The sequence below is a fragment of the Chrysemys picta genome, chromosome 10 (genome assembly GCF_011386835.1).
Source record: "Chrysemys picta bellii isolate R12L10 chromosome 10, ASM1138683v2, whole genome shotgun sequence".
In the NCBI taxonomy this organism is placed as follows: domain Eukaryota; kingdom Metazoa; phylum Chordata; order Testudines; family Emydidae; genus Chrysemys; species Chrysemys picta.
Window position 1 is genome coordinate 57,948,300 of NC_088800.1, and position 15,701 is coordinate 57,964,000.

The window sequence follows — 15,701 nt, forward strand, 5'->3', positions numbered from 1 at the left end:
CCTCCACCCCCCGAGAATCGGCCTGTGCTTAGCCCCTGAACTGGCTTTGCCTCCTGGAGAGAGAAAGAGGGAGATTCTGGTCTCAGTTCCCCAGGTGTAAATCCGGAGTGACTCCGCTGAAGTTAATGGGGTTTACACGGTGCTGGGGAGAGCCAACAGCAGAATCTGCCCCACACTCCCCAGGATTGCGCTGGGAGCAGGGCGGAGGGGAGGCTCGATGCCCTTCCCAGCGCAGGGCCAGCCGGCGGGGGCTCGCTGCTGCCACGCGGGACCCGCCTCGAAGGGACGCGCGGCCCCGGCAGGCAGGAGAGAGGGGGCGGAGCGAGAGGCCGGCACGGGAGGGGCTGGGGCGGGCGATGCAGGAGCGGCGTGGCGGGGACCAGCCGCGCAGTGCCAGGGCTGATGCCAGGCGCGCAGGGAGCGCGCTGACCGCCCGCGCCCGCCGCTGCTGCCCGGCTGGAGGTAAGAGCGCGGGGCGGTGCGAGTCCGGGGTCTGTGCTGGGGACAGACGGGGAGAGCCGGGGAGGACGCCTGGCTCCGGTCCCCAGCTGTGCCACTGCGGGACGGGGCTGGCAGGTGCCCCGGGCGCTGCCTTCAGCCCGCGGCTCCTCGCGGCCCCTGGCTCCAGCCGCGCCCGGAGCTTCCCTTCGCAGCCCTCAGCTTTGCTCCGCGCCTCCCCAGCCTCCGGGCTGCGCGCTTGGAAAGGCGCTGGAGTTATCCCCTGGCGGGCCAGGCTTTGCCGGGGGCCGGCTGCGCTCCCCCGGGAGCAGAGAACGGGGCTGGTGTCCGATCGGCTGTCAAGAGTTGGAGGACGGGGGCAGAGTAGGTAGATCCACTCACCCACTCACTCCTCCCCTGCCTGAAGTGAGGCGTTACAGCTGACTTGTGTCTGCCCGACCTAGCCCAGAGGTTGCCCCGGTCCTGCCCCCTGCTATTTGGTCCTCCTGGGGCTGCCCAGGGATGGGTTACCCACAGACAACACCCCCTTGCCACCCCCGATGAGATCTGACAACACCAGCAGCATTGATGCCCCATGGACCCAGGGGATAGACTCTTGCCAGGACAGCTAGCCAGCCAGCTCCACTTCCAAGGGACAGGCCGAGGGAGGCTGGGTGGAATAGTCCAAAACTTTTGCAAGCTCTTTAATAGGGGGTGAAGAGACAGAAGTGGCTACAGGATGCCACTGAACTGGGATGATGAGCCACGTGATTGGCCATGGTGCCCTCTGAGGGTGTTTGCAGGAGGCTGGAGAAAGAGACAGATATCTGGTCGGGCAGGGGGTGGGTGGGACTGGGGGGATCTTGGCTAGCTGGGGAAGGACTCTGTTCTTGGTGCACTTTAGGACAGGGGTGGGCAAACTTTTTGGCCCGAGGGCCACATCTGGGTATGGAAATTGTATGGCGGGCCATGAATGCTCATGAAATTGGGGTTGGGGTGTAGGAGGGGGTGCGGGCTCTCGGGTGGGGTCCGAAATGAGGAGTTCAGGGTGCGGGAGGGGGCTCTGGGCTGGGACATGGGGTTGGGATGCGGGGGGGGGGGGGGTTGAGGGCTCTGGCTTGGGGTGGAGGCTCGGGTGGGGCTGGTGGTGCAGGAGGGTGCTCGGGGCTAGGACCAAGGGGTTAGGAGAGTGGGAGGGGGATTAGGGCTGGGGCAGGGGATTGGAGTGTGGAAGAGGGTTGGGGTCCCCCCTTTGTCTCCTATGTGGAGGCACAACCTCTGCATGCTGCTCCATATGCAGGCGCCACCGCTGCAGTTCCCACTGGCCGTGGTACCCGGCCAATGGGAGCTGCGGGGACGGTGCTTGAGGTGGGGGCAGTGCGTGGAGCCCCCTGGCTGTCCCTACGTGTAGGAGCCGCTGCTTCCGGGAGCCATGTGGAGCCATGGCATGCCTGGAGCAATGTGGGAGGCAAGCCCCTGACCCCGCTCCCTGGCTGGAGTGCTGGAGTAGGGCAAGCCCCCAACCCCGCTCATCGACGGGAGCTTGAGGGCTGGATTAAAACGTCTGAAGGGCTGGATATGGCCCCCAGGCTGCAGTTTGCCCACCCCTGCTTTAGGACAAAGGCTCAGCCTGGGGTACACGGGCCCTTTAGGACTAGGGAGGCAGAAGACCTCATTCCAGGGAGTTGGAATGAACTAAGACCCAGGAAATGGGGGAATTAGCAGTTGGATGGGGGGAACCCCAGGCAGGGCTGGATTTAGGACTTGCGGGGCCCGATTCCGCGGTCTGTGTCTTCAGCAGCACTGAAGGACCCCCCGCTGCTGAAATGCCGCCAAAGACCCTGGAGCGCCCCCCTGCTGCCGCCAAAATGCCACCAGAGCGGACCGCCGCCGGGTGAGCCTAAAGCGTGAGGCCCTCTTACCCGTGGGGCCCGATTCCGGGGAATCGGCCTAAAGCCAGCCCTGCCCCAGGACACTGCCCCTTTAAGAGTCTGGGACCACTTCCTCTCTTCTGCTACTGGACCATTTCCTGGGCCTTTGTTCATTCCAGTTCTCTGGAATGGGGTCTTCTGCCCCCTCTACTTTTAAAGGGCCAGTGTACACCATTACACTGGGTTATGTGGGGACGTGGCTGTGCAGTATCTTTAGCAGTCTGGGTGAGGGTACAATTGCCATTAAAAATAGCACCCTGATGCTGCAAAAGCAGGAGAAAGAGCCCTGGTTCTGTCAGGGGCTCGAAGGGAGGGGTCAGGGTACTTACTATCCTCTGGAGGCAGAAGGCTCTGCAAAGATGGGAGAGGAGGGCATGCTCCTTCAGTTTAAGGCAAGCCAAGAGTGTATTTGCTGCTGGGTCATGAGAGGAGCGTTTGGGGGGAGGTAGGTGTTTGAGTCAATACTGCCTTTTATTATTTTGCTATCCCCCATAACCACCAGTCCCATTTGGCCAGGCACTACCTTTCAGCCACCCGTCACAGTGCTGCACAAAGGTGGGCAAGTGCCATTATCCCCACTCTACAGAGGGGGAAACTGAGTCAGGGGGAAAGGACGTGACTTCCCCCAAAAAAGTCAGTGGCAAAGTCAGAGCTAGAACCCAGGAGTCCTGACACCCTACCCTATGTTGAGGCCATTAGCCCAGAGCAGCCCCCTCCTCTCCTTTTCCAACTCTCCCTTCCTCTTACCCTTTCTCCCCCTTCCTCTGTATGCCTCCCTCTCCTCCGCCTCTGCTGGTTCTGAGGCACCTGTCCTGGTGCTGATCCTGCCCCACTCTCACTGATCCACCTGGCCCCTTGGACAGCCTGCTGCTGCTTGCCCCTCTCCTGAACCAGTAATTGGCTGAACTGACTCCAATGACCCCCGTGCTGGCCTGTGCCAGAGCTGGAGAGGTCCCTTTGCAGCTACATCCTGCTGAATCCAAGAGCTTTCCCCTCATTTTCTCTGATTGCTCCTCCACAGGGCCCTTCCGGGGCCCAGGGATTCATGCTGGGAGGAAGGGCACCTACTGATGCAGAGAGCAGGGCTATGCATCTTCCACGCCCAGCTCCCTGCTCTAGGAAATGGCCTGGGTTGGTTCATCCCTGCACTTTACTCCCCCCATCCCATAAGGCGCCCCTTAGCTGGCATGGGAAGATCAGGGACCCTTTCCCTTCCCGTCCTGTTGCTCTCTTCCTCTACTGGTCCCTCACTATGGCAGTCAGGACTCCTGGGCTCTGTTCCTAACTCTGCCATTCACTCAGTGGGCAGCCAGGGGCATGTCACGTCACCCCTTGATGCCTCCATTGCCACACTTGTAAAATGGAGACAATGGGGACTCCTGGAGGCTCCAGTACCATGGTAAGGTGCTCGAGACAGTATCCCCCATGGAGACAGGATCTGCCTGTGGCTCCGGATCCCCCTTCTCTCTGTTCATTTCTCTCCCGTCCCTCCCACTTCTCCATTCAGGCATAGCTGTGCTTGCTGTCAGAACCAAGTGCAGGCATGGCCACACCCAACCTACTAAAGCCATTAATCAGACGTGGGTGGTGTGACAACCGCTTCACCCAAATCCCCTCGAAGCAGCATGTGGAAGGATGGGCTGGTGATTGGGGTGCTAGAGGGAGACCTGGGCTTAATTCTCTGCTCTGCCACAGACTCCATGTGGGTGGGTCACTTAGTCTCTTTGGAGGGACAGATCAGTATTGCCCCAAATGAGGTGCTAACTAGTATCTGGACCACTGGGCTGGGGGGGGGGGGTAGGAAGGGTACCTGGATATTGAAAAGGATTTAAGGAGTTGGGGGGGGGGGTGTAGCCGTGGCCACTGCCACGGGGGGGGGGGCACATGAAATGTCTGGGCACATGCTGATACAGTTGATTTCTGGAGTTCTGGCTGAGAGCTGTAAACTGGGCTCTGATTTTGCTAATAACCCTGCTCAGAAGCGTGTATACGGGGCCAGGCGTGGCTCTCAGTCACTGCAATGTAAACACACAGGACTGCTACGGTCTCTGGATTTACACAGGTGGAAGGACTGTCAGAATCTGACCCATTCTAAGTAAATATAGAGGAGGATGAGATAACTGGGAGCCGGCTGCATCCTCTCCCTCACAGGGCTGCACCGTGGAGTTACCGTTTTATGGAGAAACTCCATTGGGGACAAGTGTGAAACCAGCATGAACCCGTCACCCCGCGTGAGATGAGAATGTTACACCAGAGAGTGACAGGGCCACACCCCTTCACCTCTCCACCACCAGGACAATAGCTATTGCTGGTGCCCAACTCTTCTGGCGCTGTGACCATATCCCCCCTCAATTGAGATCTCTGTAAATTCATGCTGGTCCGTGCCCGCTTGCTTTGCTAGGGCTGTGCATGCGATGGAAGCACCCACAGCTGTAACAAGCTCCTACTCTGCCAGTTTAATTGGCTTTGTTCATGCAGGGAGATCACACTGAGCACAAATAAGGGGGCCTAGTTTTTAGCACTGGCCATCCTGTCTTTGCAAGTCTCTCGCTCCAGCTGATCTCGCCTCCCCGAGTCTCAAATTCATTCATCTCAGCCTTTTTAAAAACCAGAAGTGCCTGAACTTGGACCCGGTGCCTTTGTATGAGAGCCAATTTCACAGGGGCTCAGGGCGAAAAGCTTCATGTTCAAATCATCAGCTCTGGAGCCCTCGTTGGGAGATTTCTTCCCACTCCGCCCATTCCTGGCATGAACACACTGGAGCCGGCTGAAGTTTCTTGAACTAAACTTTTTAATGTTTGCTCCCCCCCCAAAAAATAAAAAAATAAAAAAGAGCCAGTTCAGGTTGACTGAAACATTTCGCAGATTTGTATCAAATTTGCTGAATTGTTGAGCCAAAAAAAAAAAATCCCCATAGTGTCTGAACATTTTGATTTTCAATTCATAACGATTTTGTTTTGAATTTTACTTTGATTTTGGGTTTTTTTTAAAGTTAAAAAACCTCAAAAACTGCATGAAACGTTGTGTGTGGTGGTTTGAATGAAGTATTTTGTTTGATCCAAAACAAATTTTCTCTCAATGTTTTGGGGCCGCCAATGAATTGAAGAAACTCAGTTGCTTGCATAGCTCTAGCACCAACTGACATTTTAAAGGAACATCTGCACATGCCCATGAGTGTAGCCCAGCTGCCCTCATGCATGGGCACTGACTTTTGTTTTTGCCGGTGGGTGCTCTTCTCTGCCCCCTCCCTTCCCCCCTTGCGAGAGGTGGCGGGATCTCGCAGGGAAGAGATTGAGCGGGGGATGGGCTTCCGGGCAGAGCTCTGGGGGAAGGGGGGGGAAAGAGGCTGAGTGTGGGGCAGAGCACCCACGCAGTCAGCACCTATGCCCTTGTGGGTCACTGTAAGGGATCGAATCCAGGACCTCAAGTGCTAAAACCATGAGCCTTTAGCATGTGAGCTAAAGGAGTAGCTCCTTTAGTGAATACATATCCTAGGCTTTTATCCTTTGTGCACCAGCCACTAGCGAAGGACTCATCACTCACTGAAGAGCAGGTTGCAGGTGCATGCCACAAACAAACATGGGACATGCTCACATTCATGTCTAGGTCTTTCTGTCTCAGAGATTTGTACCACTGTAACTACTTCACTGATGCATTCCTGCAAACCCAGTGTAAACGTGCTGTGCCGCTGTGAAACGGGGCTCACTCTGGTTTCAAACAGCTTCATTGGTGTGGCTACACCTGTACAATTATCCACAGTATAGACCGGGGTGGCCAAACTCATTGGCCCTCCGAGCAGCATACGACAATCTTCAGAGTTCAAGAGCCAGAGCACGCCTGCCAGGAGTCGGGGCTTCAGCTCCACTCCTGCTGAAGCCTTGAGCCCCGGCAGATGCGCCCTGCAGGGCAGCTGCACCCTGCAGGGCTGAAGCCCCAAGACCTTCCTCCCCACTGGACAGATGCCACTACCCCACCATCCCACTGCAAGGCAGAGGTTCTGATCTCTCCTCCTCCCCCTCCACCCCCGGTCTGGTAGGCGGAGAATGGGGGCGGGGGGGGGGGGGCGGAGGAGGCTTGCAAGCCACAGTTAGGCCACCCCTGGTATAGACAAAGCCACATCTGCCTTTCCTTCAACATGCACAGCCAGTGAGAGCGGCAGATACAGTCCTATGCTTTTCTGTGCTGATGCTGTTCCCCAGGTGGGGGCAGCAACACTTCAGATAGTCCTAGCGCCTTCCCCAGAAAGAAACCTTGACAGCTCATCAATTCCCTGAGCGAGGGAGAGAAAACAATGGAGAGATCTTGACTCTCTGCAGAATTGACAGACAGGACACCATACCTATTGGGAATGAGATAAAGGTGGGAGACATGCTGTTGCTGCAAACAAGCGTACTGGTACAAACGGTTGCAGAAAGGAGATAAAGGGAGTTTATGAGTTTGAAATAAGGATTACTGTGTTTGCAAAGCGTGTCCTTGCAGGCTTCCCCCAGCTCCAGCGAGGAAGGACAAGTGGATACATTTTCTTTGCAGAAAGCATCCCACTTTAATAAGTATAGGAGATCAGTTTGTGAGATTTCAAGCTTCTGGACTTAAATGCCAAACCTTAATCCAGAAGCACACGTGCATGTTTCCAAGTACTATCTACACAGCATGGACACATTCCATTCTCATCATCACTCATCAGGTCTGGGGCTTATTTTAATCTCAAATAATTTCCCAGTCATTATGGCTGTGCAGAAACCCTTCCAAAGGAGCCTGGTGCAATGCTGTGCAGCCAGACAACCTCTGAGGCGTGAGCTGCCCTCTTTAGTGCAACCATTAACTCTGAAACCTAACGATCGCGTTAAATAGCAACATGGTTGACTACTGCACTGCTGGTCCCTTTGGCAGAAACATCTCCCTACTCTGGGATAGGGTAGAGGGCCTCCATTTCACCCCACTCCCACACACACCCGTCAGATCTCTTAGGGGAATCAATCCCCGGGCCCTCACCCCTTCCAGTTAGATGGTCCAATTCCCATACACAATGTTACGCTTTCAGGCTAAGTGACCTGTTTTAGAGGCAGGGAAACCACACAAAACACAAACAAGAAGAGCAAAGTTGCCATGTGTGAGAGAGCGAGCGCCCATGCCTCTATACCACACTGCATTGGCTCAGAGCTGCCCCGACGGACAAGCCAACTCCTTTACATCCACTGTCGGAGAGAAGCATTTATAGCCCTGTGTTTTGTGGCACTAGTTAATCTAGCAGAGCAGGGGTTGGGGAGGAGGAAAACCACACTGTGTATTTATATCGTATAATAAAACTCCCTGGCTTTGCGAGTGTGTTGATTTACCACGAGAGTCTCATTGCTGGAGTGAGAATGCTGCTCTCCTGTAATCAGTCAGGCTGTCTGGGAGGAAGCGCTGCTGCAGAGGCCAGTGTGCGTAGTTCCCAGCTACTCCATTCCAGAACAGGAGAGCCCTGCTTTATTTGTGCTGGGGGCAGGCAGGGCTCCCCATGGAGACAGTCTCTCCATCGCTGTCTTTCCAGGAGCGCACCCGGGTGCGTGCTGCAGCTTGATCCCGGATTCAGAGGCATAGGGGGAGGAACTGAGAGCAGAGGCTCGGAGACACTGGCTTTTTTAAGACAGAGCCCAGTCTCATGCTGTGTGTTCCCCGAGCCAATAGTAACTAGCAGATTCTGCTGAAGAGCACTTGGCCATAGAGTTGTTAATGGGCTCTCATCCTCCCAGTCCAGTCAGACAGAGTCAAGGGCTCTGGCTACTCTCTTCCTCATTAAGATCTCTTCCCTTTCTCTCCCTCTGCACCCACCAGGTGACCTGCATCTCCCCTGAAGGCAGGATGACAGAGCACGAGGACTTTGCCAGCCTGGCTGGGTACTGGAACGCCTCGGACAGCTCTCAGTTCAGCCCTGCCAGTGTCATCATCCCAGTGGTCTTCTCCCTCATCTTCCTCCTGGGCACAGTGGGCAACAGTTTGGTGCTGGCGGTGCTGCTGCGCAACGGCCAGATGGGCCACAACACTACCAACGTCTTCATCCTCAACCTCAGCCTGGCCGACTTCTTCTTCATCATCTTCTGTGTCCCCTTCCAGGCCACCATCTACTCGCTGGAGGGCTGGGTCTTCGGCTCCTTCATGTGCAAGGCCGTCCACTTCTTCATCTACCTCACTATGTATGCCAGCAGTTTCACGCTGGCTGCCGTCTCAGTGGACAGGTAAGCAAGGCCGAAACCTGCCCTGGGGTTGCTGGGCCCTACCAGATGCCCTGTGCCTGGCCTCAGGAGCTGGGAGGCTCAGAGAATGGGGAAAAGGTCAAATCCAGCTTGCACCAGTAATGACCTAACGCTGTCCCTATGTGGTCTGTGCCAAAAGGGTTGGAGGGACTTAGTACAGTTCCTGTTAGGTGTCTCCTTCACAACCCATGTTCTTACAGGCCAAGAAGACGGAGCCACTGCACTCTCTACCCTAGAAGTGGCCCTGCCAGGTCAGCTGGGTAGGGAAGCTTGTGTTGCCACTGCCTGTGTTTTTCTAGAGGAAGGATGGTCTAGTGATTAGGACACTAGCCTGGAATGTGGAGGAGTGGATTCAATTCCTCGCTCTGCCACAGACTCCATGTGTGACCTTGGGCAAATCACTTAGCCGCTCTGTGCCTCAGTTTCCCCATCTGTGCAATGGGATAATAGCAGTGCCCTCCTTCACAGGATAAATACATGAAAGTGTGTGAGGTACTCAGCTAAGATGGTATTAGGGGCCAGATAAAGTGCCTAAGATAGATAGATTCTAGCTCTTTGGGTTAATAGAGGACTTGCCTTTCCACCGCTGTCAGACCATCACTGAAACACACTGACGAACGATCAGTTTAGAAGCCCCAAGATTTGTGCCAATAATACATTGCATACACGGTGCATTCAAACGGGGGGCCAAGCTCAGTTCCTGGTGTTATCAGCAATGACTCAGTTGTCTCCAGTGCAGGTATGCCTGCTTATAACAGGGCCAAATCTGGCCCTAGCTCTGTATAATAGGGGACCCAGTGTCATATCACAAAAATATTAGTCCAGATCCTTAGCTGGAGTAAGGCAGCCAAGCTCCCCTGACATTAGCAGAGTGATGCTGATTTACACTAGCTAGGGATCTGGCCCATTCTGCCTTAAATGCAATTCAGTGTGTGCGTTCAATGCAGAATTCTGAAAGCAAGTTTTGGTTCATGCTGCCTATTGGGCCCTGATTCTGATTTCATGTGGACATTCAGCAACATAGCTCTATTGACTGCAGCTGAGCTATTCCTCGTGTACACCTGTGTAGCAGATCAGAATCAGGTCAATTGGTTTGCGAGAGGACATCTGCCCAGTTTTGGCTGCACTGCCCCGACTTCACCCCTACGTGCAAAACAGTGGGGGAAGTACATGTTCTTCCCATGGATCATGCTTTGGCTTGGTTGGATCACCTCATTTTTCCTATTTGTTACATTCACTGCTGGTGGGGGTAAGGATGGCAAATTACCCCTGTGATTAAGAAACCCACATCGATATCAGGGACTGAAGATAGAAAGGCGTCAAGAGTCCTGCAGACAATACATCGATTGGTGCTGTATAAATACTTACAGATTGATCGATCTAGTCCATGCCTCAGTTTCCCTATCTGTAAAATGGAAATAATGATACTGAACTTCTTTGTAAAGCACTCGGAGACCTACTGATCTCTATAAAAGCTATATCCTTTATTCAGGTAATTAATGACTATTCCTATCTTACCTTACATATCACCTCTCTTTCTGAATGATCCCAAAGTATTTCCCAAGTTATATAGGAAGCACTATTACTAATCAATTGGAATTCTTTGAGGAGGTCAACCAACAGGTGGACAAGGGTGATTCAGTGGATGTAGCGTATTGGACTTTCAGAAAGCCTTTGACAAGGACCAAAGGCTCTTAAACGAAGTAGGCAGTCATGGGATAAGAGGAAAAGTCCCCTCATGGATCAGTAGCTGGTTAAAAGATAGGAAACAAAGGGTCAGTTTTCACAGTGGAGAGAGGTAAATAATGGGGTCTCCCAAGGATCTGTATTTGGACCTATGCTGTTCAACATATTTATAAACTATCTGGAAAAACAGGTGAACAGTGAGGTGAACAAGTTTGCAGATGATACAAAATTACTCAAGATAATTAAGTCCAAAGCTGACTGGAAAGAGTTACAAAGGGATCTCACAAAACTGGATGACGGAGTAACTAAATGGCAGATGAAATTCAAAGCAATGCACATTGGAAAACATAATCCCAACTATACATACAAAATGATAGGGTCTAAATGAGCTGTTACCACTCTAGAAAGAGATCTTGGAGTCACTGTGGATAGTTCTCTGAAAATATCCACTCAATGTGCAGTGACAGTCGAAAAAGCTACTGGAATGTTAGGAAGTTTAGGAAAGGGATAGAGAAGACAGAAAGTATCATAATGCCACTCTATGACCTTGAATACTCTGTGCAGTTCTGGTCGCCCCATCTCAAAAAAGATTTATTAGAATTGGAAAAAGTACAAAGAAAGGCAACAAAATGATAGGGGAATGGAACAGTTTCCACCTGAGACGAGAGTAAAAAGACTGGGACTGTTCATCTTAGAAAAGAGACAACCAAGGGGGGGATATGTATGGGAACCAGGGGTCACCCAATGATATTAATAGTCAGGTTTACAACAAACATAAGGAAGTACTTCTTCACACAACACACAATCAACCTGTGGAACTCGTTGCCGGGGAGGTTGTGAAGACCACAAGTATAATTGGGTTAAAAAAAGAATTAGGTAAATTCCTGGAGAAGAGGTTCATCAATGGCTGTTAGCCAAGATGGTCAGGGACACAGCCCCATGCTCTGGATGTCCCTAAGCCTCTGACTACTTAGGGGACTTGGTGATGGGGATGGATCATTTGATTAACTGCCCTGTTCAGTTCATTCCCTCAGAAGCATCTGGCACTGGCCACTGTCAGAAGACAGGATACTGGGCTAGATGGACCATTGGTCTGACCCAGTATGGCCATTCTTATGTCCACTTCACTCACCACTGAAATAGCATCCCTTCTATAGGAATGCCCTCAGCAGTTATTGGTATTACTGTAGTGTCAGAAACCTAGTTAGGGACCAGGATCCCATTGTGCTAGGTGCTGTCTGGCGGTAAGAAGAGAAGAATAGCATCCCCAACTGAAAAGCCAAGGGGCATTAAGATAGCCCAGAACTGGACCAGGACCTCAGGGACACAGCCCCAGCACTCCTGAGAAAGAGGCTGAGAGAACTTTGATCATCAAATGTAGCCAGGTGCTTAGTTTTATATCTGATAGTGGCTGATAAATCACTAGGACCACTTCCCACAGCACTTATTGTGAGTTATCTTTGGAGGTCTCCCAACCAAGTACTGGCTCAAAGCTGACCCCAGATAGCTTGTGAGATCAGACTGAAGCCTAACATGAGGGGATATGGCTCATGGTACTTCACTGCAGATGGAAAGTAAGAGTTCAAGGAGTTGCAGTGGGAGACAGCATCTCTTCAGCTAGCTCAGAACCAGGGACAGTCTCTTAAAACCCCTAGAGCTCCCCAGCGTGCCCCCTGGCACAGCGTTCTGCCCACCTGGTTTCAGGTTATTCTCCACCTCTCCTGCTACATAGTGTTGCTGCTGAAGAATGTTGCTGTGTTCCACCCTAGAGGTGGCTGCACTTCAGCGCAGGATGAAGCCATCCTTGTACCTTGTCTGGGAAATGCTTTTGTAGCTTTCCAGATGGACGGTACAGCAGAGACAAGCTACGCTACTGCTTGGAGTGACCCTTTGTGCTGGAGTTATTGTCCTTGGCTGTCGGCTGTGCTCTGTTGCCAAGGATGAACTCCTAAGGCACAGCACGTGGCAATGAGCATCGGCCCCTGTTTGACGAGGACAGGCTTAGACTGGAGCAGTGAAGGGCTTGTGCCTGCATTGACAGCTACTCCCCTTCCCCGCAGTCTCCTGTCCACAAGTCAGCTAGGATCCCAGCTGTCTCCCTTCCTAGCTGTCACCCGCACCAGGGACCCTGCAGGGACTGTCATACTGAATATGTTTCAGCTCTCCTGGGGTGCTGCAGACAGATGTTCCCACTCGCCTGCTCTCCCTGCTGATGCGTGTGCGGGAGCCGAGCACAGCGCTCCTCCTGCATGCCGCTCTGCTCTCTCAGCCTCCCGGCGCTTGCTGGAGAGCCAGGAGCAGCACTGTGCATTGTGTGGTTTAACCTGGAGGTGCACTGGCGTAGCGCCAGGGGAGAACAGACAGGCGGCAAACTGCCACTAGGACATTTATCGGCCCCAGAAACCAGCCCAACACCGAGAGGAAGAGTCATCGTTTCTGGCACCTCCAGCGCCCCTCCTCTGGGCCAGCATAGTCAAGATCCCAGTGAGCAGATCTGCCTACCTCTGGGCCAGATCCAAACCCCATGGAAATCAATGGAACAACTCCTATTGACCTCCCAAGGCTGTTGATTGCGACCTGTATCCCTACACCCATCCCATCCTTGGCTTGTCCAAGAACGCAAGGACCCGAAGGCCTCAAACCAAGGTTCAGGGCTGGGCCTGAGTTTGATCAGATCCCAGCCTCATTCTCAGCCAGGCAGAGGCACAATCTCTTCCTTTCAGCAGAGGAGGGACCCTGTGTCAGCATGGGCTGCCATGTGAGGGGTTTGAGGCCGGGACCTGTGTTTGGTCCTGCCCTCCCCTGCTCCAGCTGGGCGTGGGAGAGCCATTGAGGGAACATGCTCCATCCCTGGGGATAGGGAGCATCGTGTGTGACTCCTGAGTGGCCTCCCCAACCTCACCTCTCCGGCCAGTACTCAGGGAACTAGGCCGAGCCCTCTTTGTCTGGAGGGAGGGGAAGGGACCTGGGTTAGAAAAATACGGCTGTCCAGGAAGAATCCCACTAGGAATCAAAATGCTGCCCTACACAGGGCCGTATTCTGAATGGGTTAAGAGGGTTTGGCAGGGCGAGGCCCCTTCCTTAGTGATGTCGCACGCATTTGCTGAGGCTGGATGTAGGCAGAAGGGGAGAGAGGGAACCACTGCCACAGGACAGCAGGAATCCCACAGCGACTGCATGTCCAAGGCAGAGTCCTCTGCACCCCTAACCACTGCCTGTTTGGTTTCATCTCCAGGTACCTGGCCATCCGCTACCCACTGCGCTCCCGGGAACTGCGGACCCCCTGCAACGCGGTTGCTGCCTTGGCTGTGATCTGGAGCCTCTCTGTGATCTTCGCTGGTCCGTACCTGAGCTACTACGACCTGATCGAGTGGGAGTCCAGCTACATCTGCATGCCCAGCTGGGAGGAGTGGAAGCGCAAGATCATAGACACCAGCACATTTGCCTTTGGCTATGTGATCCCCGTGCTGATCGTCAGTCTCTCCTACACCAGGACCATCAAGTACCTGTGGACGGCCGTGGACCCCCTGGAGGATATGTCAGAGTCCAAGAAGGCCAAGCGGAAGGTGACCAAGATGATCATCATAGTGACCATCCTCTTCTGCCTGTGCTGGCTGCCCTACCATGTGGTGATCCTGCGCTACCTCTATGGGGACTTCCCCTTCAACCAGGCCACCTACGCCTTCCGGCTGCTCTCCCACTGCATGGCCTACGCCAACTCCTGCCTCAACCCCATCATCTACGCCCTGGTCTCCAAGCACTTCCGCAAGGGCTTCAAGAAGGTCTTCAGCTGCCTCCTGAGGAAGAAGGCCCGCAACAAGGTCCATGTGGTGCACGCTGCCCACACAGTGCCTGGCTTTGAGGCAGGCTCCACTGAGGTATCCCAGATGAACGAGGAGCACAACGGGCAGCAGGACGGGTGTGAGCTGGATGCAGGATCCCTCATGGTCCAGTCAGGCTCCTCCAGGCCCCTTCACCTCTCCTAGCAGCGAGGCTCCATCCTCTTGGGCAGCCATGCTGTGTTGTCAGTGGCAGGAAGAGGCCTCCCCTTCTCACTGGATGGTGGAGAGGACACGAGAGACAGCCCCAGAGAATCCCACTCCTACTCCTGGACTTAAATTTCTCCTGGCATGCCACAGGCCTATTGTTCTCCCGAGCACTGCATCAGAGCCCCCCAGACAGCGTCCGAGAATGGGCCTGCTCGTGGGAGGGACCAGACCCCGGCTCACACTGGAGCCACAGCCCTGCTGGTCTAAAGCTCATTGGACCCCGTCTTTGCGAATGGAGCAGAGACCGACAACACCATCTCCTTTGATTGTGTCTGGGTTGGCTGTCAGTGCTCCCTGCTCCTTAATTCCTGCCTCACCCACTAACACCCACCACTGTCTTGCTCTAGTGTAGTCCCGTCTAGGCAGTCCTGCTTTTTGCCTCATTTATGTGGCTTCTCGGGGTGCAAACATCCCCTCTCATCTCTAGCTCACGACACTGTCTGGAGGCAGCTTCCAAACCCTCCGTTCCGTCTATCACAGGCGAGGGGAGAGCATGGAAACGCAGCAGGCCTGCTCTAGCCATGCTTTCAAACACACCCTGGGGGAACAGACAGGGCTGGCCCGTCCCTCAGCCTCTGCTTGGGGCACTGTTTTGTACCACTCCATTTGCCATGTGCATTTGCAACTGCCCCCCTGACTTCGTTGTACCAGCCACGTGCTTGTCCCTTTGCACCCAGGACCTTGGCTATGTGCTCATCTTTTGACCCATGATACCTGCCCACCTACTCCCCAACCTGCCCTGTGCAGCCCAACTTCTACTCTCCACCCAGCCCATGCTGCCCACCATATGCGTGGTGTTCACCTGGCAATACCTGCCACGAGGTCACCACTTGACACTGGCCCAGGTCTAGGTGCTGGGAGTATCATAGCACAGCCCTTGTGTGTGAGCTGCTGGTTTCCCCTGCGCTCACTGTGCGACCTTCATCAGTACTTGTGTTTCACATCGCAGGTGGGACCATAGAGTGCAGACAGGCCAGAAACTATGCTGGTTTATTGACTATGCCATGGCCAAGACAGTCACCATAACTGGTGTGCCCTTAAAGCACGTTGTGGCATGGGTGCATGGCCGTCTGTGCGCGTCTGCTTCTGGTGCTCACCATTCCAGTGTAAGGGGCTCTCCTTTGCACATGGAGCGCTGGGGTCTGCGTGAGGGAGACGGGGCTGTACATACTGTAGAGGTGTCTTTCTAACCCCCAGCAAATAAACATGGGAAGCGACAGGGCCTTTGTCGATATTCTTTGTGGGATGGGCCCCAGCTGCAAAATCCAAACCTGGGTTTGGCTCCCGGAAGGTAAAAAGGAAAACAGGAGATGGCCTTTCGAGCACCGAATCAGCCTATTTCGCTCCACCCAGCCCCCGGG

The 15,701-nt window shown here is 54.0% G+C and overlaps 2 protein-coding genes across 4 annotated transcripts in view; one reads left to right on the plus strand and one right to left on the minus strand.

The window, feature by feature from the left end:
* Nucleotides 1-15,701, minus strand: part of SEPTIN12 (septin 12) — a 206,035-nt gene that overhangs the window by 100,946 nt on the left and 89,388 nt on the right. The window lies entirely within an intron of this gene.
* On the plus strand, nucleotides 322-15,555 carry LOC101946252 (galanin receptor 2b-like). 2 transcript variants are annotated; one of them, XM_005306102.4, is made up of 3 exons: nucleotides 322-462; nucleotides 8,187-8,587; nucleotides 13,527-15,555. In XM_005306102.4, exons 2-3 carry the CDS (start codon nucleotides 8,214-8,216, stop codon nucleotides 14,275-14,277), a joined length of 1,125 nt encoding a protein of 374 aa, XP_005306159.1. In that variant the 5' UTR covers nucleotides 322-462; nucleotides 8,187-8,213; the 3' UTR covers nucleotides 14,278-15,555. The 2 variants fall into 2 exon arrangements, with proteins under 2 accessions (XP_005306159.1, XP_023956410.3); XM_024100642.3 differs by lacking the exon at nucleotides 322-462 and having other exon boundaries at nucleotides 7,954-8,587.